At 56.4% G+C, this 27,086-nt stretch overlaps 10 protein-coding genes across 10 annotated transcripts; 8 read left to right on the top strand and 2 right to left on the bottom strand.

Moving 5' to 3' along the window:
* Positions 1-552: 552 nt before the first annotated feature.
* Positions 553-2,444, top strand: PHYSODRAFT_478986 (hypothetical protein; the record flags this gene model as incomplete). The annotated part of the gene is made up of 6 exons (XM_009521557.1): positions 553-603; positions 678-899; positions 972-1,079; positions 1,147-1,242; positions 1,311-1,394; positions 1,464-2,444. 6 exons carry the CDS (start codon positions 553-555, stop codon positions 2,442-2,444), a joined length of 1,542 nt encoding a protein of 513 aa, XP_009519852.1.
* Positions 2,445-2,820: 376 nt separating this feature from the next.
* Positions 2,821-3,528, top strand: PHYSODRAFT_311475 (hypothetical protein; the record flags this gene model as incomplete). The annotated part of the gene is made up of 1 exon (XM_009521556.1): positions 2,821-3,528. The coding sequence occupies one exon, from the start codon at positions 2,821-2,823 to the stop codon at positions 3,526-3,528; it is 708 nt and encodes a 235-aa protein (XP_009519851.1).
* A 167-nt stretch (positions 3,529-3,695) lies between these two features.
* Positions 3,696-6,205, top strand: PHYSODRAFT_311474 (hypothetical protein; the record flags this gene model as incomplete). The annotated part of the gene is made up of 5 exons (XM_009521555.1): positions 3,696-3,752; positions 3,849-4,288; positions 4,360-4,524; positions 4,594-4,696; positions 4,769-6,205. 5 exons carry the CDS (start codon positions 3,696-3,698, stop codon positions 6,203-6,205), a joined length of 2,202 nt encoding a protein of 733 aa, XP_009519850.1.
* Positions 6,206-6,970: 765 nt separating this feature from the next.
* PHYSODRAFT_484035 (hypothetical protein) lies at positions 6,971-7,678 on the top strand (the record flags this gene model as incomplete). Its single annotated transcript, XM_009521554.1, has 2 exons — positions 6,971-7,286; positions 7,359-7,678. 2 exons carry the CDS (start codon positions 6,971-6,973, stop codon positions 7,676-7,678), a joined length of 636 nt encoding a protein of 211 aa, XP_009519849.1.
* Positions 7,679-7,913: 235 nt separating this feature from the next.
* On the top strand, positions 7,914-8,273 carry PHYSODRAFT_384618 (hypothetical protein; the record flags this gene model as incomplete). Its single annotated transcript, XM_009521553.1, has 1 exon — positions 7,914-8,273. A coding segment is annotated over one exon (360 nt), but the record flags the coding sequence as incomplete, so codon positions are not given.
* A 1,072-nt stretch (positions 8,274-9,345) lies between these two features.
* PHYSODRAFT_344742 (hypothetical protein) lies at positions 9,346-13,464 on the top strand (the record flags this gene model as incomplete). Its single annotated transcript, XM_009521552.1, has 1 exon — positions 9,346-13,464. One exon carries the CDS (start codon positions 9,346-9,348, stop codon positions 13,462-13,464), a length of 4,119 nt encoding a protein of 1,372 aa, XP_009519847.1.
* Positions 13,465-13,962: 498 nt separating this feature from the next.
* On the bottom strand, positions 13,963-15,024 carry PHYSODRAFT_485203 (hypothetical protein; the record flags this gene model as incomplete). Its single annotated transcript, XM_009521551.1, has 4 exons — positions 13,963-14,227; positions 14,307-14,461; positions 14,553-14,756; positions 14,839-15,024. The coding sequence occupies 4 exons, from the start codon at positions 15,022-15,024 to the stop codon at positions 13,963-13,965; spliced, it is 810 nt and encodes a 269-aa protein (XP_009519846.1).
* Positions 15,025-17,534: 2,510 nt separating this feature from the next.
* On the top strand, positions 17,535-18,716 carry PHYSODRAFT_484521 (hypothetical protein; the record flags this gene model as incomplete). Its single annotated transcript, XM_009521550.1, has 1 exon — positions 17,535-18,716. The coding sequence occupies one exon, from the start codon at positions 17,535-17,537 to the stop codon at positions 18,714-18,716; it is 1,182 nt and encodes a 393-aa protein (XP_009519845.1).
* Positions 18,717-19,263: 547 nt separating this feature from the next.
* Positions 19,264-20,133, bottom strand: PHYSODRAFT_296595 (hypothetical protein; the record flags this gene model as incomplete). The annotated part of the gene is made up of 1 exon (XM_009521549.1): positions 19,264-20,133. One exon carries the CDS (start codon positions 20,131-20,133, stop codon positions 19,264-19,266), a length of 870 nt encoding a protein of 289 aa, XP_009519844.1.
* A 946-nt stretch (positions 20,134-21,079) lies between these two features.
* On the top strand, positions 21,080-22,183 carry PHYSODRAFT_484371 (hypothetical protein; the record flags this gene model as incomplete). Its single annotated transcript, XM_009521548.1, has 1 exon — positions 21,080-22,183. The coding sequence occupies one exon, from the start codon at positions 21,080-21,082 to the stop codon at positions 22,181-22,183; it is 1,104 nt and encodes a 367-aa protein (XP_009519843.1).
* Positions 22,184-27,086: the final 4,903 nt, after the last annotated feature.

Raw genomic sequence — 27,086 nt, 5'->3', positions numbered from 1 at the left:
GGAGTGCGGAATGCGGAAATGAGTCGGACCAGACGGATACTGAGAGATTGCGCCGTGTTTGTTGCTTGCAGCTGCGAATCAAAGAAACGGATGTGATTGGTGGAAGGAGGGGTTTTAACAGTGCCACGATTGGCTGAAAATTGGGCTCAAGAGTTGACACCGTGGTGCTGGATCATAGTCCGACGTTGCTCGTTGCACGTCGAGCGGCCCGGGGTTAGTCGAGCGTGGCAAGAATGGCTGTTGCGCACGAAAGTTTCCGGTTGCCGTGAGGCTGTGTGCCTCCATGTTGGAGTTATTGACACGCGCGTCTGGCGGGATTCGTCTGCCAGAGCGGAAATGATGAAGCTGGTCGATGATACGGATGACTCGCCCATCAAGTTGAGTGTTATCAACTTGCTGGTCATCCTCCTTTGCCAACAGTGAGGAGTGCCATGAGTCATGCAGCATGCGTGGCAAGCACCACTTCAGCAAACTCGAACGAAAATAGCGATTCGTCTACAATCGAGACGAACTGTAGTGTTATTCATACCCGCGCTTGCTGCTGCATGGACAATGTCAATTGCTCAAGGGTGTAGCTGCTCCCTGCAGGCACGTCTTCATCAGGTACGGCACGACACCTCTATCGGACATACCGGTAAACAATCGCGTTAATTACTGGAGTTGTGTGGGTCATACAGGTGGAGAATGCCCGCAGTCGAGAGATGAAGGCGCACGGCGAGTTGGTGCAGACGCTGGAGAGCGAGCTCGAGATTCGTCGCATCAGTGAGGGAGAGCTCCGTCTCGCAGTCGCCAAGCTTCGGACTGACAACTGTCGCGTCGAGGCAGAGCTCTGTGCGGCAAATGCGAGAGCACGCCAGTTGCAGGGGCAGCTAGACACTCAGCGTATCGATCACTCTAGGGTGAGTTCCTCTCGAGAACCATATAGGCAAGTTTTTGCCTGAATAGTAAGCCGTTGTCCATTCAATTTCAAGCGCGTAGACGAGTTCAAGGCCATGGCCGAAGAAAATGAACGTCGGCTGCAAGCTGCTCGACAGAAGGGTGACGAGCTACTAGAAGAAAAGCGGCAGCTCAACTTCGAGGTTAGTTCAGCGCTGGTTTCGACCTTCAAGCTATTCTACTAATCGGTCGTACACATAAAAACCTTAGTTATCAGAGTCTCAAACGCTTTTGGGGTGCTCAAGGAACGACAACAAACTTCTCCAGGAAAAAATTGAAGAGCAATGCTTGCAAATAAGTACTCAGGTATGATAAGCTTTGCAGTGCTGCCTTAGAGAAACCATGCCAAATTTATTAAGCTTTTGGACGTATAGGCTGAAGAGATTGCAAAGCTTTCCGCATTGGTGTCAAGCAAGCAGCATGAAATCGACGCTTCGGTAGTGCGCTCGCAGCTTTTGGTACGTTGACGATTCGAATGAATAGCATTGGGTGCTGCCAAACTCACGTAGTTCCAATGATCGGGGCAGCTTGAAGATTTATCGAGTACGCGACAGGGGCAAACTGTGATGCAAGGAACACTTGACGAACTGGATCGTAGCCTCACTCGTGCACTCGTGACGCGGAATCGGGCACTCCAGTGGAGACGAAAACGGCATAACAGCTGGAATGAACGTCGTCTCACTCATGGAGCATTTCTCGCTTGGAAAGCACTATCGGTTCAATCCAAGCAGGACTCTGCTGCCAACTTGACGCGTTGCACTGAACGCAAACGAGCCCAACTCGAGCTCGTTAAAAAGCAGATATTGAAGAGCTGCTCACAAGCAAAAGAGGACGTGCGTGGCTTCCGGCTTGCTTGCGCCAGCGAGCGAGCACGGATGGAGTCACTGCGCGACGAGATATGTCGAGAGGAACTACCGAAACTATTGACTCAACTCGAAAAGCTGCAGACGAGCGTTGATGGGCAGCGTCGGGAACTTGAAGCACAGCTTACGAGTCAAAAGGAGCGTATTCGGAACCAAGAAGAACGACTCGACATGTTACGACAAGAAATGGAGCATCGCGTTCAGATACTAGAGGAAAGTCATCGGGGCCAGCTTGCACGTCAGAAGCTCCAACAACGCGCTATTTTACAGGTATTTGCAGCGAGGCGAATCAGAGAATTCCAGCGCCGTACGTTTAGTGTCTGGAAGGAAATGCACTTGAGGTCGCTTGTGGGCCAAGTCACGCATACAGCGATGGTTTTTCAATCGCAGCAGTCGCAGGCTTCAATAGTCGATTGGTTCAGTCCGAATAAAGAAGGAGGGTACCAGCAGTGCGCAGCACCGGCGAGCATTAGGCCAGTATCCGCAGCCCTTGAACCCCTACAACTTAATTCGCAGAAGTTCGACGACTGTCTCCGCTCGCCGGCGACAGCTACTCCAATCGACGCGATGTGGCGAAGGTGGCGGCGTGTCGATGCTGGGGTGGCAGGTAGAGGACACAAACCTGGCCCTTCACCAAATTCGTAGTAAATATTCGAATCTACTTTGCTTATTCCTTTCCTCATAACATCACCTTAAAAAGCGAGTACTCGAGGGAATCTACTGCAATTTGTCGACTCCGACTCAGATTATGGTGCTGGTACACGTCCTCACTTCAATTACCTGCCATCAAGACCTATAAATAGTGGCCAACTCCTTGATGGCTTGTGAGCCAAGGACCGAGGGCACAGAGGAAGTGATTCCTCACACCATGACAACTGGCAGGTGGCTTGAACAAGAACAACAGCCCGATGTTGTGCTTTCGTCCTGAACGGCGGCCGATCCCCCGCCATGTGCACATCAGGAAACGTGCTCAACCGCTCTCATCAACTCTATACTGTCACTGTCTTCGAAGTCTCTCGATATGGACCTAGACGTCGATTCCGTCGGAACGAAGGGCAGAACTGCCAGTGGGACGAGCGGTGGTGGCAGCACACATCCGCCGCTGTTCGACTCACCATCCAAGTATGGCATCCACCACACAATCGCGACGTTCACCCCCACGGAGCAGCGCTTTCGATGGCAGGGAGGTGCAGGGGCTACCGACGCGCTCTACAACATCCCCACAAGTATCGGCGCGGGTCCGAAGAAAAGCTTCGGCAACAGTACGCGAGACGACTGGGATATGGCCCGAAAGCGTGCTGACCCCGGAGCTGGCCCGGGCTCATACGAGCCAGCCATGTCCTGTGGCACGCAGGCGAGCTCCGAGCGCCGATCTGCAGGCTCCACCGCGTTCGAGAATGCCCCGCGGACTCCAGTACAAGAGAACACGACGCCGTCTCCCGGTCCGATCTACGACCTGCCGCCGGTCATGGGGCGAGGCTCTACGGCACCCAAGCAAGGCACGTCGCTACGTCCGCCTCTCAACGGCAAGAGCATCGGCCCCGTACCCAATTTGATGCTCAAGGGCTCCTTCCGCGAATGCCGGACGCTGGTTTCTCCGACTTTCGGCACCGAAGTGCGGCTCAAGCCTCTTGGCTCGCAGCAAACACCCGGCCCCATATATGACTTGCGCCCCACGGGATACCTCACTGGTCCTCGCTCCTCATTCAGCCACGCCAAGCGCTTCTAACACTTATTTTGAAGTTTTACATTTACAGGCGGCGAAAATAAAATAACATGTTAATTAACATGTTATTTCAGTATACCTAACGTAAATTTCAAGTTAAAGGAAGGAGCTGTAAATTGTAAAGTCGTGATCTGATTGGTTCCCACAGTGGCTAAAACTACGATCAGCAAATGGAGCAGGTGTCGGACACCTCGTGCGCTTCGACCGCGCCGCCGCACTCGATCTCCGTGCGTTGATATCCTCGTTCCCATGTGTACGTCTACACCTCTAATGGGCTCTCTAACTATTCGTTGAATGGGCCGCAGGAGTACACGCTGCTCGAGTTCTTGGGCGAGGGCGCCACTGCGCAGGTGTATCTGGCCGAGCACGAGGCGTCGGGCGCTCATGTGGCCATTAAAGTGATCGACAAGCTGCTGGTGCAGCGCGCACAGTTAGAGAGCAAAGTCCGACAGGAGATGGTGCTCCACGCCGAGCTGCGGCACCCGCACGTGCTGCACGTCCAGAGCGTCTTCGACGACGCCCGCAACTTCTACATGGTGCTGGAATACTGCGCACGGCGGTCGCTGTCGGCCATCGTCAAGACGCTTCCGGGTCGAAAGATGGACGAGCAGACGGCTAAGAAGATATTTCGGCAAGTGGTGGCTGGAGTTGTGTACTTGCACGCTACTGGCGTGATCCATAGGGACCTCAAGCTCGCCAACCTGCTCATGAACGCGAACGGGGAAGTCAAGATCTCGGACTTTGGCCTGGCAGCAAGACTCGGGTGAGAGTCTAGGAGCATTATGGTGGGAAGGTGGGTTTGTACTGATTTTTCTTGCTCGTATTGTTCCTTAGGGACGATCATGTGACGATGTGTGGCACGCCGAACTTCATCGCGCCGGAGGTGTTGTTGGCGGCGGAGGACGAGCCGTATGATGAGGCGGTTGATGTTTGGTCACTGGGGTGCATTTTGTACTGCTTGTTGCTGGGGAAGGCGCCATTTGAAGGACGCAAAGTCAGGTGGGTGAATAACAACGTTATTGGATATTTTTGCGATGGGGGTCTAACATTGATGTGCATTTAATTTAGTGAGACACTGGAGAACGTAGCGAACGCAGGCCAGACCCCTTTGAAGTTTCCGGAAGGGTTTTCTGCGTCAGCTAGTGACTTGATCAAGCGGTTGCTTACTCCGGTAAGCTCTCGTAGAATCAGGAGCGGTCTGTGGTTAAATGGCACTAACTCACTTATATGGTGCGGATTTCAGAACCCTCGTAATCGGCCGACTGCCCATCAAATTCTGCTACATCCGTGGCTACGCGAGCAACCCCAGAAGCGCGCCCCCCCTCCACCTAATGGAAAGCGTAAGTCTCTCTCACGCGCGCAGCAAGCGTTGCCTCCACACCCTCGCACACTATCTCGATCTCCTGAAAAAAACCGTGAAAGCCGCAGAGCTGCAGTGATTCAGTCGATGAAAGAGGAGGACCTTTTCGTGTCGTCTTCCAGTTCGTCCGTCCTAGCAGTAGAGCTACCACGCAGGCGGCGTACGCTTGGAGATAGTCGCACCAGCGCCAAACAACGTGGTTTGCACGAGGTACCAGCGACTAGGATGGGTTCCTCTCGGAGGCAATCAATGCAATCAGCTCATGTGAATAGCAGCAGTGAGAGCAGCTCAAGCCCCGATGATGCAAGTATGACCCTCAACGATTACAGCGATCTCTCCGAACTATCGATGTCCACGACATTTAATGATCGGGCTGACCGGAGTGGGGAACATGACGACATCGGTGAAGACGATCAAGCAGAAGCAGAATCACTTGTTGCTGTCCGAGCGAACTCAATATCGGTTGTCATGCACCTGGAGTTAGAGGACGTCTCGTGCTTCGGGCTTTCAGACGGTAATGAAGGCAACTTGAATGACTCAAAGACGGCGTTGCAGTGGAGCTGTAAGGAACCGGCAGAAATCGGTAGACCGCCGACTTTTGAACTCAAGGTATCCAACGGATGGGAAGCGAGCTATGATCCAGCTAGTGGGGTACTTACAGCCATGACGCCTGAGAGAGAGCCACTGCGACACGAAATCCCGGGGGTAAGTGGGAGTCGATCCGGAGCTAACTCGGTCTCTAACTCGTCTCGAACTTCGACAGCCCGCTTTACCCAGCGCGCACATTTGCCACCGTTGGTTCGGTTTTGCCAGTGCCTTGCACTGCGTACCATGCAACTGCGGCAAATCGCACTACGAGGTCAGGCCAGCAAGCTCCCGTTCATTCACTACGACACTCTCTCAGAATCATTGCTGGCATCATTCCGATATCGATCCAGTCTGCTTACCAGCTTCCCTCAAACAACATCTCTATCAACTGGACGTGCTAGCGACATAGCAGCTGCAAACGAGGGGATCATCTTGACCGAACACCCAGTGGAAAATCAAAACGGCGTCGAGGTTGCAGGTGTCGGGCGTGGATGTATTGACGCCACTGGAGACTTGCTCGTTGTGTACTTGGATGGGTCCCAGCTTACACTGGCGGCGAGTGGACTGCAACTACGATTTCGGCCACCGTGGGCAAATAATGATGACAATCCTACTGGAGACGTGTTCGATCTTCTCACTGCTGGCAGCATGTCGGCGTTTCTGCCTTCAGCGGTGAAGCAGAAGTTGGAGAGTGTCCCGGAGTTCATCCGTCGTCTCAAGGTGGCCGGCTAATCCAATTATGGGCATCCCTCTAACGAACGTTTTACTGAACGACGGCGCACTCGAAGGGTTTGTCTGAACCCGGAGCGCGCAGCAACTTGGAGTACTTGTCACGCACACCGAATCGAGGCTGTCCGCTGCAACATGGAAAGCTCAGGCGAACCTCCCGAGGACTCACGAAGGGACAGTGATGAAGATATCTTGCAGGCCAGCAACAACGTGGAGGACCGTTTGCGATCAGCACAGGAGCAGCTAGCTGAGCTTCACTTGCTGGCTCGTGCGGACCTTCACTCGTCACCTACGTCTTCGCCATCTTCCTCACTTGAGGTAACAGCACCTTCACTAGCTGAGGATGGTACGACAGAACCACAGCTAAGCGAAAACAGACCGAGGGCTGGGACGGGAGGACTCAGCAGCTTTACCGCCATTATGGCAGCATCAAGGAAAATGGCAACGTCTTCACTGGGCAATGTCAGTGTGAGTGACGCGCCGTTAGAGCAAACTCGTGAACCGCTCACCGTGCAGATCCCGAGCCGTTGTCCGCCTAGTCCAAAATCGCCAGGAAAGAGCCTACCAACCCTGAATGAGGGTGCTGAGGGCGAGGAAGACGAAGACGAAGACGAAGATGAAGACGACGAAGAAGCCCCGGGACCAGCTTCCATCACGATACCTACCTCTTCAAGTGACGACGCCTCAAGCTCAAGCTTTGACCCGGTCTCCGTGAAGCAGGAGCAGGAGCCAGAGGAAGTGGACACTGACGATTCTGAATTTGAAGAAATGCTCGAGCACCTTTCCCGGGGGAAAATCGAGTTCTTGACCCTCACCGCCGGAGATCTCACCTTACGCAAGTTGAAGCGCGTCCATGCAGCACTTACTCAAACCCAATCCTCGACACCAACGATGCCCCACGTTCGAGCTCTGGTGTCTATCGACATGCTCCGGTTGCTGCTAAGGCGTCTAGGAGTACGCGCGGTTCAAGACGCCATCACGCGGGCGATGCAGCAAGTTAATGAGCGCGAAGAACCGCCAGTTGATGCGAGCTCTATCGCTCTGTTAACAAGCTCCAACCTCGCTGCCGTGCTGCTGGTCGCGCGTCACGACATGGAGGCCCAAGCCAGCCCTGATTCGGCACCACAGCTTCCTCGTCGGACCACTGCTCCAGCAGGGCATCAACCTCTGCACTCATCTGCAAAGTCCAGATCCAGCAGCTCCCCGTGCTCATCGATATCGTCGTCCCCACGCTGCAGCACGCCTCGGAGCCCTGCAGCTGCAGCCAGTCGCCGCAGCATCTTGGCCAAGGACGGCGTCCACGTGCTGATGCAGGAGAAGTTGGTCTCGTTCGACCACCGCGGACAAGCGAACGCTCTGCCCGCGTTCCGAGTGCGTGGTGCCAGCGCAGCAACCACGGACTCCGCAGCCAAGCGGCGCCAGCGGAGTCTTCAGTATGCCAGCGAGCATGTGACGCACCGCACCGTCAACCTGTAACACTTCAACTTGCATTTTGTTTCCACCAATCACAACTCGTTAAATGCCGCAATCTTTTCCACCAATCCCACGCTATCAACTTCTCCTAAGTCGCTCATACAAATAAGCCCTAGGGCTTAGGAGATAGACAAGTCTCCATTGCATTCTTTTTTGCCACGTGGGCTGAGACTAATCAACGTCAGTCAAGACCTCAACTCGACTCCAAGCTTCGCGCCGAGCTTATTAGGCTACCCAGATGGTGCACATTATCAACGGAGAGATCGTGCAGGACGACGACCCGCGGGTGCGCGCGCGCCAGCAGCCGCAGCAGAGTCAGCCGCAGAGACGCTTCGGGTCGGTGCACGGCGGCGCTGCTGCCGCGCCCACCGCGGCGGGGGCAGCCCCGCCGGGCGCCGGCGCCTCGCCGCTGCAGGGACTAGCGAGACAGGTGGGGCTGGAGGGCACCGTGACCATCCCGGCCGTGCTGGGGCTGCCCGCCAGGCCGGTGCAGAAGATCCACCTGGTGGTGGCGGCGCTGCTCACGGCCTTCTTCGGCTGGCGGGCGCTGGTGTTCCTGGCCTTCGCCTACTTCCTGTCGACGCAGCAGCCAGGAGCCGCAGGAGCTGGGGCTGGGGCTCCGGCCCCGCGGCGCACATGATAGGCAGCCTTGTGGACTCTTGTTGGGGCGAGAGAGGGCTGTTATACTACTACGTAGTAGGTGATAACAGAGAGTGGATGGACACTTTGGAGGACGGTCCTGCTGCCGGTTCCTTGCTAATATACGACGTTTTTTATGGTGACGAGACGTACATATGTATGCATTTCAGCAGCTTCAGCTCCATATTTTCAGTGTTGCTTTGTCTACAGATTCTGGTCGTTCTCGTCGTCGCGCATCCTGCGTCGAGGCATACGGCAAGTGAGAGGGCGAGGTGGGCACAGTTACGCTAACTCCTTACCGTCTTGAAGTTAAGTATTGGCGCTCTACAGAGGAGTGTTGCTGTGTCACCGGTTGCCAGCCGTTGTCCGACGCGGATCGTGCTACACACTCGTGGTCGTAAGTCTGGCTTGGCTGGTGGACTGCCCAAAACCTCAGTCTCTGGCACTGTAGCAGCACTTGAGGCTTGCGGTCCGACATCTCGTTGCGCGCAGGATCAGGCTGCCCAGCTCTCCAGCGCTTGCCCAAGTAGCCCAGTCGCGCGGCGGCGTTGCGGGGCATCTGCAGCGATCATTAGACAACGCGTTTGAAGTCCGTTTGGCGCCTCGCATCATCCTCGCCTGTTGACTCGCCCCATGTCTTCGCCCATCTCCCTTCCGGAGTCAACTTTTTCGGTGCTCGCACGCGATTACTTCTTGCAAACCCTCTATCATTTATATGCGTCGCACTTTATTTTTTCGAGGTAATTATATAAGCGAGTTATGTGGACCACATTCATTCAGAAGCAGCACTATACCCCGTCATCACAACAACTATAACGAGACTTTCATCGTTATATACAGATCATTATGAATTCCGAGCTGTAGAATGATGGTCAGTCGACTGCCTGGAGCTAAGCTTCAACGTGACACCTCTCTATTGAGTCGGGGCCACGCGCTTCTGTGCGCTTCGCCGACCCGATGGCCAGTCTTCGATTTGCTCTGTCCTGCGCAAGTCTTCCTCCTCCAGAGAAGCCTTTCGCCGACGCAGCGCAATGGAGCCCTTCAAGCACGACGACACGTCGGCCAAGACACTGCTGGCCAACGGATCCCAAGCCTTCAATGACGACCTCGCGGCCAAGCTGCAGGCCGCTCTGGGCCGCCCGCTGCCTCAGATGGAGGTGCGCGTCAAGAACCTCAGCGTCTCGGCCGACGTGGTCGTGGGCCGCCACGAGGATGGAAGCGAGCTGCCCACGCTCACGCACACGCTCAAGACGGCGGCGCTCAAGCTCTCGGCCAAGAAGCACGTGGTGCACAAGACCATCCTGCGCAACTTCAGCGGCGTCTTCGAGCCGGGCACCATCACGCTCGTGCTGGGGCAGCCCAGCTCCGGCAAGTCTTCGCTCATGAAGGTGCTGAGCGGCCGCTTCCCACTGGAGAAGAGGGTCACGCTGGACGGAGACGTCACGTACAACGGCGTGCCGCAGAAGGAGCTCGGCGGCCGCTTGCCGCAGTTTGTCTCGTACGTGGACCAGCACGACGTGCACTTCCCCACGCTCACAGTCAAGGAGACGCTCGAGTTCGCCCACGCCTTCACTGGCGGCGAGCTGCTGCGTCGAGGCGAGGAGCTGCTGACGCACGGGTCTGCTGAAGAGAACCTGGAGGCTCTCAAGACGGTGCAGACGCTGTTCCAGCACTACCCCGACATCGTCATCGAGCAGCTCGGACTGCAGAACTGCCAGGACACCATCCTTGGCAATGGAATGCTGCGTGGCGTGTCTGGCGGAGAACGCAAGCGGGTGACGACGGGCGAGATGGAGTTCGGCATGAAGTACATGACGCTCGTGGACGAGATCAGCACGGGACTGGACAGCGCCACGGCCTTCGACATCATCTCCACGCAGCGCAGTATCGCCAAGACGCTCGGGAAGACGGTGATCATCTCGCTGCTGCAGCCGTCGCCGGAGATCTTCGCGCTGTTCGACAACGTGCTCATTCTGAATGCTGGTGAGGTGATGTACCATGGTCCACGCGACCAGGCTCTCTCATACTTCGAGAGCTTGGGCTTCCGCTGCCCTCCGCATCGTGACGTGGCCGACTTCTTGCTGGATCTCGGAACCAACCAGCAGGTGAAGTACCAAGATGCGTTGCCGATCGGACTGACGAAGCACCCTCGCTGGCCATCGGAATTTGGAGAGATTTTCCAGGAATCAAGGATCTTCCGTGATACCCTTGCTCGCCTCGATGAGCCGCTGAGACCGGACCTTGTGGACAACGTTAAAATCCACATGGTCCCGATGCCCGAGTTCCACCAGTCCTTCCAGGAGAACACGCTCACGGTCTTCAAGCGACAGATGATGATCATGCTGCGCAATGTCGCGTTCATCCGAGGCCGAGGCTTCATGGTGATCCTGATCGGACTTCTGTACGGCAGCACGTTCTATCAACTGGACGCAACAAGCGCTCAAGTTGTCATGGGCGTCCTGTTCCAGTCCGTGCTGTTCCTCGGACTTGGCCAAGCCGCTCAAATTCCAACGTACTGCGATGCCAGACCCATTTTCTACAAGCAGCGCGGCTCCAACTTCCTCCGCACGCCAGCCTACGTCCTTGCCAACTCGGCCAGCCAGATTCCTTGGGCACTTGCGGAAACTATCGTGTTCGGCTCCCTTGTCTACTGGATGTGCGGCCTGAGGTCGTCCGTGAAAGCGTTCGTGATATTCGAGATCCTCTTGTTTCTTACGATCCTGGCATTCGCGGCGTGGTTCTTCTTCCTCGCAGCCATTTCACCCAACCTCCACATTGCCAAGCCCCTGTCGATGGTCTCCGTCCTGTTCGTCGTCGTCTTCGCTGGTTTCGTTGTGCCGAAGAGTGGGGTGCCCGACTATTTCGTGTGGATTTATTGGTTGGATCCGATCGCTTGGTGCCTTCGTGGAATTGCTGTGAACCAGTACCGCTCGAGTGAGTTCGACGTGTGCGTCTACGAGGGTGTTGACTACTGCACGAAGTACCAGATGAAGATGGGCGAGTACTTCTTGTCCTTGTACGACGTTCCCTCCGACAAGAGTTGGGTGTGGCTTGCGGTCGTGTTCCTGCTCGCGACCTACGTCGTGTTCCTCTTTTTCGGTGTCCTTGTCCTCGAGTACAAGCGATACGAGAGCCCTGAGCACATTACACTCACAGCGGACAATGAGGAGCCAATTGCAACGGATGCGTACGCGTTAGCCACGACGCCCACCAGCGGAAGGAAAACACCAGCCACGGGAGCACAAACGAATGATACCGTCGCACTCAACGTGAAGACCACCAAGAAGTTCGAGCCCGTCGTCATCGCCTTCCAGGATCTGTGGTACTCCGTGCCGGACCCGCACAACCCCAAGGAATCCCTCACGCTGCTGAAGGGTATCAGCGGATACGCGATGCCAGGTTCCATCACCGCTCTCATGGGATCGACTGGTGCAGGCAAAACGACGCTCATGGACGTGATCGCTGGACGCAAGACCGGAGGCACCATCCAGGGCAAGATCATGCTCAACGGCTACGAGGCCAGCGACTTGGCCATCCGTCGTTGCACGGGCTACTGCGAGCAGATGGACATCCACTCGGACGCGTCGACTATCCGTGAAGCGCTGGTGTTTAGCGCCTTCCTGCGCCAGGACAGCTCCGTTCCCGACAGCCAGAAGTACGACTCGGTCGAGGAATGCCTCGAGCTGCTGGATCTGCAGAGCGTGGCGGATGAAATCGTTCGCGGCAGTCCGACGGAGCGCATGAAGCGCCTGACCATTGGAGTGGAGCTAGCCGCCGACCCGAGAGTGCTGTTTCTGGATGAGCCGACGAGCGGACTGGATGCACGCTCCGCCAAGCTCATCATGGACGGCGTGTGCAAGGTGGCGGACACGGGTCGCACCATTGTGTGCACTATTCACCAGCCGTCCACGGAGGTCTTCATGCTCTTCGACAAGCTCCTGCTGCTGAAGCGCGGTGGCCAGACGGTGTACTTCGGCGACTTGGGCAAGCGCGCTCAGACGATGGTGGACTACTTCGAGACGATTCCAGGTGTGCCGCATCTTCCGGAGGGATATAACCCTGCGACTTGGATGCTTGAGTGCATTGGTGCGGGCGTGAACCACGTGCACGACAACCCAGTGGACTTCGTGGAGGTGTTCAACTCGAGTGCATTGAAGCGCGAGATGGACGCGCAGTTAGCGTCGGAGGGTGTGTCTGTTCCGGTGCCTGGATCGACGGAGCTGGTGTTCGCCAAGAAGCGTGCGGCGAGTTCGTGGACGCAGATGACGGCGTTGGTGGGGCGGTTCATGAACTTGTACTGGCGGACTCCATCGTACAACCTCACGCGTTTCGCCATCGCAGCTTTGCTCGGTCTTCTGTTTGGGTTGATCTACGTGAGCGTCTCGTACACTTCATACCAGGGTGTCAACGCTGGCGTCGGCATGGTCTTCATGACAACGCTATTCAATGGAGTGATAGCCTTCAACAGCGTTTTGCCGATTACATCCCAAGATCGCGAGGCTTTTTACCGGGAGCGAGCAAGCCAGATCTACAATTCGCTCTGGTACTTCGTCGGCTCGACCGTGGCGGAGATTCCGTACGTCTTCGGCTCGATGCTGCTGTACACGGTTATCTTCTACTGGATTGTCGGCTTCACGGGCTTTGGAACTGCAGTTCTTTACTGGATCAATACGTCGTTCTTGGTGCTCCTGCAGACATATCTCGGCCAGCTGCTGGTGTATGCTCTCCCTAGCGTGGAGGTTGCAGCTCTGTTGGGCGTGATGCTGAACTCGATCCTCTTCCTCTTCATGGGCTTCAACCCTCCAGCCAGCTCCATTCCATCCGGCTACAAGTGGCTCTACACGATTACCCCTCAGCGATACAGTCTTGCAATCTTAGCCGCGCTCGTCTTCAGTAAGTGCGACAACCTCCCGACGTTCGATACGCAGACGCAGCAGTACGTGAACGTTGGTGGGAACCTTGGCTGCCAGCCGATGACAAACCCGCCCGTGACCATCGACCACATCACGATCAAGGAGTACGTCGAATCTGTTTTCGAGTACAAGCACGACGAGATATGGCGCAACTTCGGAATCGTGATCGCGTTCATCGTGGGCATTCGTCTTTTGGCTCTGCTGGCGCTGCGCTTCATCAACCACCAGAAGAGATGAGCAACTTCGATATTGTTGTTGCTGGCATGTCCGGACAATCATTGTATGGTACACATACCTTTTGCACGTGCTGCCTTGTTTCCTTCACTTGCCATGATTGAACCTGCAGTGACGTTAGCTGGAAGCCTGACCCAAGCAAATGTAAATGCAGCACCAAGAAGGACAAAATACTCGCAGCTTGACTTTCCATTCATTTACCTGTTCCTTATATCTCAGCTTTTCACGGGTCGGCAAGCACAGCAACAGTCGAAATGGGGAACTGGTGGTCCATGCGTACTGCGTATCGGGGCTTTGCAGGAGGAGTGGCCTTCTCTGTGGTCTCGGTGGCTTCGGACTTTATACCATCTTCCTGCTGCTGCTGGGCAGTCTCTCTTGTCGTTGAATCTGCTTGAAGAGCGTCGGCGTCTGAAGCCGCTTGGTCGGATGACGATCCCTCCGGCTTGCTTGGTGTCGCCACCTCCGTTTGCTCACTGCATCGCTGCGGCTTCACTGAAAAAATCACAGTAATCCACAACTTTTAGTCTCTCTCATCTCCAAAAGAAAACGATAACCATCACCGGAAACCATCTTACAGAAAGCATCCGTGGCTGCCTTGGCATCCTTCGGGAGATTGACGAAACCCACGGAGGAGCCGATAGTACTGCGGCACACGGACGGTAGTCGATGCAAGTATCCATGTCCAACTTCAGCCCCCAGCACACCATCTCCTCCCCATCGCTCAGTGGGAACAATCGACACGATGCGCACTTGGTCCTCCAGCGAGCTGCAGACAGAAATCAGATCACCGTAAGCATCACCACAAGAAGAATAAAACAATGCAATAAAACATAGCATCCACCCACTTGTACACGTAGCACTGGAACGACCCGTCCAGAGCGTCCAGAATCTCATCGTGTAGGTCCTCCGCATCGGTGAACACCCGCTCCGGCGTGCCCAGCAGATAGTCCGAGTCCGCTCGAAGCCCCGCGCGCTCCGCCGGCGACGCCTCTGCCACATTCTGCACACAAATAACAACGAAGAAGGCAAACCGGACAGACAATCAGTCAACCTCTGCGTCAATGGGCCAAACACCTTGCCGGGCAACGTACGAGCACGTGCAGCAGTTGGTCCTCCGCGCCCTCGTACGAGTCGAAGCGGATGGTGACGCCCAGCAGGCCCTTGCCCGGCCACTTGCGGCTGGGCGTGAGCTGCAGCTCCCGCGTGCTCTGGGCCTTGACGTTGAACACTTTGAGCTGCATGGGACGGTCTTCGCTCTGCGCGATGAGCTCCATCAGAGTCGCGTCGCGCGTGTCCTAATACCATGACGATCCTATGGTTAGAGAGCATTGGGGGGCGGCAGCGCGAAGGCAGAGGCTGAAGCTGTATCTATCGTACGAGGCGGATGCCGTTGGCCTCGAGGATGAAGTCGAAGAAGCTCACGAAGCCCACGGCCGCCGCGGGCGACTGCTCCTGGATGCCCAGCACGCGGTAGCCGCAGCACTCGCCTCCCTCGACGGCGGCGGCGGCGTCTCTGCCGGGCTCCTCCTCTCCTGCGGCCAGCGTCGAGCTCTCGTTGCCCATGGCTGCAATTTTTGGATAAGGGTCGTCTGCTGCAACGTGGCATTACAATGCGGTGCCATATTCAAGATCACGCTAAGTGCGAATAACGTTAATTGTGGCAGACGTGTCCCATATTTAAATGATAAAGATCGCAACTGCGGCGTGAAGTGGAGTTGAAGTGATACAGTACCGAACCAACCTCAGCAAAGTACATGAACGATAAGCAAGCCAAGAAGTAAGAAGCTTTTTTTGTTGCGTTTCCATCATGTAAAAAAGGTTGTGGAGGCAAAATGCATTTAGGTGTGTAGCGTAGTTCTCGGATTAAGAAAGTTTCCGCACGGTGTGCTAGGAAGAACGAAAGTTATTAGATGATTGGTTGTATCGTCACGGAACATACGCGCCGCATCGTCATGAAGACACAGCAGCTGAAAAAACTACCCGCTATAGCGATGGGAGATCAGAAAGTAAAGCATGATTCTGCTCAACGCGCAAGGGTACGCGACCACACGCGGTGTGAATCGCCATCCCCCGCACTCATACAAGAGGTGTCAGAATATAAAGCTATTCATCACTTATCCCAGGGACTACGAGTCTATCAAGATACATAAACACAGTGGACGGAGAGTTCCTCAGGAAAAACAGCCAGTTTGTATCCTCATTCTTCTTCGGACGGTAATTCCAAAACAAAAGTTGGACATCACTGGAACCTCCTTGAATAGATAAAAACACCCACACGCGCGGCAAACGCAGCCAGCTCGTCGCTGTCGTCGCCAGTCTGTCTGTAAACAACCTGTGTGTCTGCGAGTCGCAATTGTCGGAATGCCTCTTTGGGGCAACAACGACTGCAACGTCCGTTCGGCACCAGTGGTTGGTGAGTGATCTGATTGGCTCGGAAGATCCCGTAATTACGCTGTAAAGTGTAAAATGTAAAAACACCTGATCGGCCTACTGCTGCAACGTCGCAGGGTAAATGTCAGCAAGTTGGCATTGCCAACTTCCTGCAGTCTGCAGACTCAACAGGCAGTTGATACCTGTGGATCGCACGAGTGCCTACCGCACAAGGCAACAGCAAAGAGACTCGCTGTGGCATACAGACGCAAGTCGTAGAGCGTTTGATATGACTTACCTTTGAAAACCGTGTCGTTTGCGGCGGTGGTCGACGCAGCGGCCGACGCAGTGAGTATCTAGTGCGGCGTTGCGAGCGAGGCTCGACCGACACAATAGCGTTGCGCCGTTGGCGGTGCCACTCGTTGTCGAGCAAAGGCGTACATGTACATGTAATGGAACCGGCAGTGAGGCCGTTCCAATGGCGCTCGCGACGGGCGGCACGAAGGGGCAATTCCGGTTTCGTGTGCAAGATGATTTAGCGTTTCAATGCTGCGCTGACTGACTTCCTGTCGTACCGCGCAGCGATGTTCGGACACCCCACGGGCGAGCATCTCGTCGTTGGTCTTTCGGACAGCAGCGATGCCTGGCAGCGCGCATTTTGGTGGTCCTGCGTACGTACGTAAATGTACGTTCGCGAAGCGTAGCGCGATAAGCACCCCCACAAACACATTAGGATGAAGATACTTATCGGCGCTACGTGTGCAGCTGTGTAGCTAGAGGGCAGCAAGATCTGGACTCAATGAGCAGCATCTTATTCAGCGAAGTTGGTCTCAAGTCGAGCTGCAAATGGTCGCTGTCGCCGTGGCCGCGCCGTGAGATTGAAGCTCGCGCTTCCCTTCGCAATCATGCGATTGAAGCCTCGCGAACTTCGCGAAGCTCATGTCTCGATTGACACGTTGCCGCCTCGTGGTGCTGCTTGGCATCAACATTGTGTCAAACAAGTGGCGCGATAGCACCAACCCTCTGGCAAAATCCGAGCGCAACGCAACAACGCAGCCAATGTCGCTGGTTTGGACTCCAAGAGCGAGACTTGCACTGTCTCCAGTCGCGCAGGCACAGCAACGCCGGGAATCTGCATGTTCAAATCCTCATTTGAGTTGCCTGGTCAAGGCAGACAGCGCTTGAATTTCGCGGTCAAAGGCCAAATATCGCGGTTGCGTTGAATTTTGCGAGAAAACTCAAGCAAGGAAGTGTAAATTTTTGATTCATTGCCCGTTTGCACGGTTTCAAAGAGCGGGTTCGCCGGCTTATTCGCGCCACGTCGTGCTCATCGAGATGCCGTTGGGCGTCGCGTAGCGCGCTGCCTCGAAGCCTAGCGTCGCGCATCAATAAAGTCCAAAACTACGCGTAAGTGCAGGGCATTGCGCTCTGCCTGCATGAAAAAGTCTCAACTCGGGCATTCAACTCAAAACTCAGGATCGGCTAAACTTCGATTTTCAGATCTTTTTCCCTCTGCCAGGTTTCACTTGAGTTGAGTATGCCTCGCCTTCGTCTGATTGAGCGAGCAGATCTGCGACGGCCGTTTCCCGCTCGGGCCAGCGCCAACGGCCGTACCCAAGTGCTCGCCCGTTCATGCTCACACAACCAAATTTGCCTGCCTAGAGACACCCGCCCGCGTGCACGACAGACCGCATTGCAGTATTATGATGGCGGCCAAGCTGGACGACTACGTGATCCAGCGGCGGCTGGCGCCCGCGCTCTTCGGGGACGTGCTGCTGTGCCAGCACAAGCCGTCGGGCGACCTCGTGGCCGTCAAGCGCGTGCTGCAGAGCGCGGCGAACGCGCAGCTGACGCTCGCCAGCAACAAGAAGGTGCGCGAGAACGTGGCGCTCGAGCGCGCGCTGTACCACCAGCTCAACCGCGTGGGCGGCCACCGCAACGTGCTGCGCCTGCGCGACGAGATCGAGTTCGACGGCTACCTGTACCTCGTGTCCGACTTCTGCGCGCGCGGCGAGCTGTACGAGCTCGTGAGCTCGGCCGAGGACGGCAAGCTGCCGCTGCCCACGATCCAGCGCTACATGCGCCAGATCGCGGGCGGCGTCCAGTTCCTGCACGCCAACGGCTTCGCGCACCGCGACCTGTCGCTCGAGAACGTGCTCGTGACCGACGACGACCAGTGCCAGGTGTGCGACTTCGGGCTCGCCGCGTCCACGGCCAAGCCCAGCCGCGAGACCGTGGGCAAGCTCTTCTACATGGCGCCCGAGGTGCTCGCGGGCGTGCAGTACGACGCCACCAAGGCCGACGTCTGGTCGCTCGGCGTCATGCTCTTCATCATGCTCGTGGGCGCGCCGCCTGTCGAGACGGCCTCGGCCTCGGACGCGCGCTTCCGCCTCATCTCCAACAAGGGCATCCGCAAGCTCGTGGACCGCTGGGGGCTCACGGACGAGCTGCCCGCCGCCGCGCTCGACGTCATTGCCGACATGCTCGAGGTGGACCCGGAGCAGCGCATCTCGATGGGCGAGGTGGTCTCCCACCCGTTCCTGCTGCGCTCCAGCGCCATCGGGACGCCGCTGCAGCAGCGGATCGCGGCCCACAAGACGCAAATGCAGACGCAGCCTCAGACGCAGACGCGCGCCGCTTCGCCGGCCAAGCAGACCCCGCAGCCCACTGCCTCGTCGTACTCGTCGGCGTCCGTGCCATCCGTCTCCATGTACTCGACGCGGCCGGAATCCGATGGCATCGAGCGCAGCGGGTGCCGCCTCTTCTTCCACAAGATCCACCGCTTGTTCTCGCGCCGCCACTACAACAAGCGCGTGATGGCCGTGAACCGCAGCCCCGGCGCCTCCAAGCGCACGCATGCCAAGCGCTACGCGAACGCCGCCTGAAGGTGGCTAGGCCGTCGACTTCGTGAGCTCGCAGAGTTCGTGGCCGCCCTCAACCGGCCACAGCGCAACAGCCTCTCGGCTGATCCTGCCCACGCATTCGGGGGCCGCCGCAGGACGCTGGACGTTGGGAGCAACGTGTATTTATTCGGCTCCGTGCCCACAATTACCATCCATCTGTAACTAGCAACAAAAGTACTCAGCTAAAGCGACAACAAGTAGTCCAGATAGACGCATGTAAAGCAATAAAAGTAGACACCCACACGCCACCGCCACCACCAGTGCTTGGTGCTGAGCCTACCACCGGTACATCCATCAAACACACCTCGCAGGACGGACACTTCAACCTGCGTTTCAACAGATGCCCAGCTCGTTAAACGGCCTTGCCTTGTCGGGTGTAGCTTGAGAGTGGCCCTGGAAGCTGTGGTAACGCTGTTCTTATGCGTTGGTAGGACTGGACCTGTTGTTCCAGGGCGTTGCCAGCGAAAACGATGCATGCTGTCGATGGTATCCAACAGGCCAGCAGAAAACTTAGGCAAAGCTTTATAAATTAGACCATGTTTGAGGATTTAGTGGCTTGAAGTACATGTACATGTGGTGCCGGAGTTCTGTCAGCACTCCACGGCTGGAATGCCGCATTCTGGCTGTAGTAGGTGGCCACGTCCTCCTCGTGCTGGTACAGACGGCTGCGCGCCTTGCAGTAGCACGAACACACCGACACGACTGCGACTGCAAAGAACAGCACTGAACAGCAAATTGCCAGCACGATCTGCCACATGCTCAGGTGAGGGCCGCGCGCTGCTTGCTGCTCAGCTTCACTAGCCGCTCGGCTGTCTGGGCCGCCACTGGCGTTGTCATGTGAGCTTGAGCTTGATATTGAGTTCGAACTGCTGCCTGTGTGAGTGCTAGTGCTGCCGTTGGTGGAAGTATTCGCACTGCTATCACTCGCCGAATTCGACGAGCTGCTCAAGTCTGTAGTCGATGAGGTTGAGCCTGACGCAGAGTCTGTGACAGTTGGAGTAGCTGTGGAGGTCGATGGAACCGGCGACGGTGTCGATGTCGTGGCTTGAGAACCCCCATCGGTTGACGGTGTACTGGTGGGGGAGCTGGTAGTACTCGAGTAGTCACAGTTCCCGCAGTCCGTGCCGTATGTGCAAGTTCCGTTCGCGTTGATAGCGAAGCCGTAGACAGCACCGTTTGTCTTCTCATAGCATTGGCCGCAGTTGCAGCCTCCTGCTCCTGTGCGTGCCCCCTGCTGCGATCCGCTGCAGGTGCAGCCGGGTGTGCCGCCCGGCCCGAATCCCGTCAGGACTGTTGTGTAGCAGATCTGCGCGCATGCCGCGGCCTCCACCGAAGGTGGCAGCAGCGTCAGGGATACAGCGCTCGCGAGCAGTGTCGTGACTACGAACCGGGAGCTCATGGTTCCTCCTCGTGCAGCCTCGAAACTGGCAGTGCACAAAGTGCCCCCCACTAAAGGTGGGCGGCGAAGGTGCCGGGACAAGTCGCGCATTCATCCTCGGGACCATACCCCACGGCGTTGAAGGCATGCTATAATTGACGCGTGACTCGCGCTTCAACCCTGCAGGTTGATCCGGCTGGCCGTGTCGGATTGGCTGGCCACTTCAACTTGGCCCAACCAAGGAGGCTGAAGCAGATGATGGCCCCGCACCGTTTCGCCGCCGAACAACAGGTAACTTCCCCGCATGTGCATGAACATGTACACGATCTGAACCAAGCAGCGAGCGAGCGCTGCTTGGTGCCAGCGTTACTGCTCCACCGAAGCCAGCCAGACTCAGGCCATTTTTCTCGGAGCGAGAACGCGCGCTGCGAAGCCGCTCGTGGCGGCCGCGCAGTCGGGGCAGGAAGGCGCCGGGCATAACGGCCTGAGTTGATGCGAAGGCCACCAGTCTCCCACTCGACGCGGCGGGCACCGGCAGGCAAACACCTCGCGTGCGCTTCGAAGCCCCTCCGGCCGGTGATTTACCAGCTGCCGTCGCGGGCGTCACCAGCGCCTCGGAAACGGGCGCTTTCCGTAGATTGCATCGAAGCTGAGAGAGCGTCTCCGGCCGGCAGTCAATCGCCAGCGCCATTTGCCTGGCCTGAGCTCATTTCGCAAGACGCGCTGGAAACGGCACGCAGCAGTGCAGTGCCACCCTCGGGCCGAAAGGACTCGGATACTATCTGGACGCACCTCCACCCACCCGGGCTCGGCTCGATCACTTCCCAATTGCATCCGTCGAGCGCAAGTCGCAAGTCTCCGACTTCTCGCGGTCGCGACCTGAACCCAACCCAGTCCCATTGTCCGACGCATCGGCCATCCATCCACCCACCCGCCGACTGACTGACTGAGTGACTGCAGCACCACAATGGGCCTCCTGCGCAACTACATGGACGCGATGCTGACGGCCACGTTCTCGCCCTTCTCGTCGCCGCGCGGGTCCGGCAGCGCCACGACGCCCAAGACGAGCAAGAAGAAGTCGGCGGCGGCGGCGTCGACCCCGCGGACGCCGCCGCAACCGGCACCGGAGCCTGCGCCCATGATGCCGATCGCGACCCCGACTACCGTCACCCGGTCGCCGCCGCAGCGGCTGTCCGACTTCAAGGTGCTGGAGACGCTGGCGCCGGCGCTCTTCGGAGAGGTCTTGCTGTGCCTCGACTCCAAGACCGGCCGCCAGTTCGCCGTCAAGCGCGTGGACCTCCGCTGCGCGCGCGCCCGGGTGACCATCGGCAAGCAGATCCGCGTGGTCGAGAGTCTGCAGCAGGAGCGCGCCGTGCACCGCAAGCTCGTGGCGGCGCAGACCTCGAACCTGCTGCTGCTGGAGGAGGAGGTGCAGTGCGGCGGCAACCTCTACCTCGTCTTCCCGTTCTGCTCGGGCGGAGACCTGTTCGACGTCGTGCGTCACAGCCCCCTCGACGGTCGCCTGCCCGAGGCCACCGCGCGTCGCTTCCTGCGCGACGTCGTGCGTGGACTGCTGTGCATGAAGCAGAACGGCCTGGCGCACCGCGACATCTCGCTGGAGAACGTGCTGCTGGACGCCGAGGGCGTCTGCCACGTGTGCGACTTCGGGCTGGCCACGCAGCACGGCAAGCCGCTGGCGCCCGGACGCGTGGGCAAGGCCTGGTACATGGCGCCCGAGGTCTTCGCAGCCAAGGAGCCGTACGACCCGCTGGCCGCCGACATGTGGTCGCTCGGCGTGCTGCTGGCCATCATGCTCGCGGGCGCGCCGCTCGTCGAGAAGCCCACGAGCGAGGACCGGCAGTTCCGCGTCCTGAGCCACGGCGGGGGCGTGCGCAAGCTGCGGCGCGTGTTCCCGCGCAAGCTGTCGGAGGTGACCTGGGACCTCCTGGAGAAGCTGCTGAGCATGGACCCGCGCAAGCGCCCGACTCTGGAGCAGGTCGTGGAGCACCCGTTCCTGACCTCCGACCTGCACCACCACACGCCCAACTACTCCAACTGCTTCTCGCGGTGAGCACTCTAGCGCCAACAGTACTGTATTGACTTGTAAGCATACTAATAAAGGAAACAGCGTTGCAGCAGGTATTTAATAACTGCGCATTTACTGTGGGGTTTGTAGCTCGCACATGCTCATGGTCACGCGGACTATGCCAGACGCCTTCGGCAAGGAGAGGGGGTTGAGGATTACGTCAGTGACTTGCAGCGCATGTGTCGCGAGCTCGAGCACATGGAGATTACCATTGCCAAAGGGGGGGGGGGGTGACGAACATTGTGCTGTCAATGTCGGTGGTGGTGTGCCCAGCTATTGCCAATGATCATCTGACTACTTGAATATAGGGATGAAATCCGGAGTTAAATAGGGAAGGTGATGAATTATCTGTCTATAGGGAACTTGGTATAGATGAATTGAAATGACTATGCATGGTGGTCTAGACTCTGCGGGCGAGGACTACTCCTGCATGTTTCGAGCTATGACAGTTGCGGCCAACCTTCTCAAGCGCCCCAACCTGGTTCCGCAGACGGTGATCGATGATTTCTTCGCCGAGGTTAAGAGCAAGTTCGACGTGGACATGAACCTGGGCTGCAATTGGAAGCAGTTCACGGCTTTCCTGCGCAAGCTGCGCCAGCATGGGACTGCGCTCAAGATTAACGAGATGATAAAGAACAACTACGTCCAAGGAGGACGTCGCGGGCCGCGTGTGTAGAGCGAGCTGACTCCGGACAAGGGCGTTACGGATGGACTGTACATCGTGGCGGCTTACAACGTCCGATTCGTGGGCCATGCAGTTGTGCTTCGCGTGGCGGACGGGGCCAGCGCAAGACCATTATCGACAAGGGCAAGGAGAAGCCTGTGGAGGAGTGTCGCTGGATGAACTTCTTCGCATTTGTGCGTCCATTCAGAGTCTGGTAATCGCGAAGGACATGTCGGGAGAGGATTTCACGGTGCGTTTTAAATCTTCAGACAATAAACTAAAATGCTCTCACCATTAAATTGTTCTTTTATTTATCATCAAAGTGCAAAGTCTTCTATAATTTTTCCCTCATTATTGTGGTGGGGACACACGTAATAGCTCTCTCATTTTCTCAAATAGTGGCTTCGCTAAAGGTTTAGTGAAGATGTCAGCGCACATTGCATTGGTGTTGCAATAGCTGACAGTGAACTCCTTGCGCGCCACCTTCTCCTGTACGAAGAAGTACTTAATGTCAATGTGTTTGCTCTTGCCGTGAAGCTCTGGGTTGTTGCATATCTTAATGCAACTTTGGTTGTCTTCCATGATCAGTGTGGGCTTTGATCTCTCGTAGCCTAGTTCTCTTAGCAGTAGTTTTAAGTAGACCAGCTCTTGCATGCAGTAGCAGAGTGCGATATACTCTGCTTCCGTTGTGGAGAGCACGACTGTGTGGTGTCTCCGTGAGACCCAGCTAATGGGACTGTTGCAGAACATAGTGATATAACCACCGATGCAGCGTCGTGTGTCTTGACATGCTGCGTAGTCTGAGTCCGTATAAGCCATGAGATATTCATCTGACTGTAGGAGCTCGAGGTTTTCCACTCCACCAAGAGTGATGCCAAAGTCTTTTGTGCCATTGAGGTAGTGAAGACCATGCTTTACAGCATTCCAGTGAGGCAGCCCTGGGTTGTCGAGGTACTGGCTAACTTCACGGATGAAGTAGGCAAGGTCAGGACGAGTATCCGTCATCAGGTACATGAAACTACCTACAGCTTCTCGGTACGGTTTGTTGGCCATCATAGCCTTACTATCGTCGTCGGTAGGACAGTCGGTGGTACTAAGCTTCTGCGCGATTGGCGTGCTCTTTGGGTGACTGTATAACATTGAGAATCTATCTAGCACTTTGGTGGCACAGCTCTTTTGGTGGATGAAGATGGAGCGGTTAGCTCGGTTCCTTTCAATTGTCCAGCCAAGGAGGTAGGATACTCCCCCTAAATCGGTCATGTGGAACTCGGAACTCAGGGCCGATTTGACCCGAGCAACGACATGTTTGGACGGGGAGATGATCAGCAGATCATCGACGTAAACCGAGATGTAACACGGCGCATTGAATATAACCTTAAAGAACACGCAACGGTCCTTAACGAGGCGAGTGAAGCCCAGACGTTCGAGGTACTTAGCAAAGGTGTGATACCAGACACGAGGTGCTTGCTTGAGGCCGTATAGGCTCTTACCAAGGCTGCAGACGAGGCCAGGGCGATCCTTTGAGTTGAATCCCTCAGGCTGTTCCATGAAGATTTCTACGTCGAGTGAACCATTGAGGAAAGCCGTTTTAACGTCCATCTGTTCAATTTCATAGTCAAGGATTGCTGCAAGCGTGAGCAGCAGTCGAAGGACTTCCATGCGGACGACAGGAGAGAAGATTTCTGTATAGTCGATACCGTACTTTTGCTGAAAGCCTTTAATGACCAGGCGAGCTTTAAAGCGCACAACGCGACCAGTTTCATCGCGCTTACGCACGAAAACCCATCTGCACTGGAGCACCTTGCGGTTGTGCGGCCGCGGCACCAGTGTCCACGTTTGGTTTTCCATGAGCGACCGATATTCAGAGAGAGCAGCAGCGTGCCAGTCAGATGCATGTGGGGAGCGCATGGCTTCCTTGAAGGTCTTAGGGTCTGGGTCATAGCGAGCAGCTAAGAGAGTAATGATGGCATGATGAAGGGTATGTTCCTCTTCCAGGTCAATGGGCTCGTTGAGCAGTAGCGCCTTAGAGTAGATGGCGAGGGCGTCTTTTGTCTTAACCTTCTTAGCGGAAGGGGTAGACACGTCAGCATCAGTGGCCACCAGCGAGGCTTGGTTGCGTTTTAGTAGCGCACTTAGGGGAGGCAGGAGTTCTTTTTGAACAGGCAGGGAGGTGCTGAGAGGGTTTGGAGAGGCCCGTTCTAAATAGGTGAGGTTAGGAAATGTGTCCTCTTTGAACGTGACATCTCGGCTGTAAATGATTCTGTTTTCCGTCGTGCTGAGAAGGCGATACCCTTTCTTGTTTTGGGGAAGGCCCACAAACATGCACAGTTTAGCGCGCGCCTCTAGTTTGTTGCGATGCGGCTCTGGTGTAAGAGCGAATGCCGCACATCCGAACACTTTGATGTACGTTAGAGATGGTTTCTTGCCATGCCAAAGCTCATAGGGAGTGACGCCTTTAGGAAGCACACTACTAGTAGTCACATTGATAAGGTGCGTGACGTACTGGCAGCACTCCCCCCAAAGTTGGCGGGGTAGATCACCATCGATGAGTAGGGCACGCACACGTTCTAGGATAGTGCGCATCCGGCGCTCAGCCACGCCATTCTGTTGAGGTGTATACGCGTTGGTGAACTGGGCATGCGTGCCATAGCGATCAAATATGATCTGGCCGAGCTTTTCGTACTCCTTACCATTGTCGCTCTGAAGTCGTTGCACCTCAGGGTCATACTGATTGAATTGGGTTTCCAGGGTACCGACCTCAGTGTTGAAGCGGTTCTTAGCTGCCTTACGGAACTTCTCATAGCAATCGTACAAGTCCGACTTGCGCGCAACGACATATAGGTGCATGAAGCGCGAGTAGTCATCAATGAACGTAATGAAGTAGTGAGCGCCACTTAGGCTTGGGTAAGGCAAGGGGCCATTGATGTCAGAATGAACTTTTTCAAGAGGGCATTTAGAGCGATCAACATTGCATTTGAATGGAGCACGGTGTGCTTTAGCAAAGATGCACGAGGGGCAGAAGTGTTTGGGGATCGCTGATGCTTGAGAGAACGCCAGTTCAGGGGCCGCTTGGGTCCTAGACATGGTCTGCATCACACGAAAGTTAGGATGACCGAGACGCTTGTGCCACAATAAGACAGCAGGGTCCATACCTGATTGAGCCACAAGGGCATTGGCGGGCTGATCGTCCGCAGGAGCTGGGGCCACGAGCGCGCTGGGCGTCTTGAGTGGGATTTTCGGCTTGAACTGGAACAGGTTCATGTCCGACGCGAGTTCGACGTGGACCTTGTAGTCCTTGCCCACGAAGAAGGTGCAGCGAGTGCTGCTGAAGACAACGCGAATACCCATTTTCAGCACCTGGGCAATGGACAGGAGGTTGAACTTCATGTCCGGCACGTATAGCACATCACGGAATTCCATGAGGCGGGTAGTACCGGTAGTGTCAACCACCTCGAGGACCACATCACCAATGCCGCGGATGGCTAGTTGGTGCTTGCCACCGACCATGATGGCGCCGGCGTAGGGGCGGATCTCCTTGAACCAGGCCTCTTGGTAAGCAGCATGGCGAGTGCATCCCGAGTCAACCGTCCACGTAGGGTCATGGGGGTCAGAGCTCGTAGCCGACAGACCGATGTCCGGCATGATGACAGTCGCATAGGCGATGAGCCCCGCTTCGCGTCCTCTCGGGCTGAACTTGCGCTGGAGATCCTGGAAGTTGACCGGGTTGCCAAAGCGATCATAGATGTCCGGACCCTTGAACCCATTCTCATTGCGAGAGGGTGGGCGCTGCCGGTCATCCGAGCGTTGGGTGCGCTGCTGCTTGGCCGGGAAGGGGTTGTGGTCATCCCTCGGCTTGCGGTCGATAATGCCAAAGTTCGCTGACAGCACTGTGCCCTCCTTGACAGTACCAGTGCGCAGGTGCTTCTGCAGCACACGGCAGTCGCGGATGGCGTGATTTGGCCGTTGGCAGTAGGTGCAACCTTGAGAACGACGAGGCGGGTCGTCTCGGCCATGAGGTGTGTTCGCAATGACCTGAAGTGCCGTCTCGCTGGCCGTGGCGGGGGTCTCGGGGCTGCCCTTCTCAATCACGTACTTGCGCTTGGCGTAGTCATCCAGCACTTTACGCTCAATGTTGGTCTTGAGGTCCGTGTACGGGATAAACTTCTTGCTGCCCTTCCAAATCGCAAGGTCAGACTTCCAGGTACTAGGCATCGCATGATAGAG

The sequence above is a fragment of the Phytophthora sojae genome (genome assembly GCF_000149755.1).
Source record: "Phytophthora sojae unplaced genomic scaffold PHYSOscaffold_2, whole genome shotgun sequence".
Lineage (NCBI taxonomy): Eukaryota > Oomycota > Peronosporomycetes > Peronosporales > Peronosporaceae > Phytophthora > Phytophthora sojae.
Note: the sequence above shows the minus strand (reverse complement) of the source record. Positions and strands in the feature narration are given on the sequence as shown.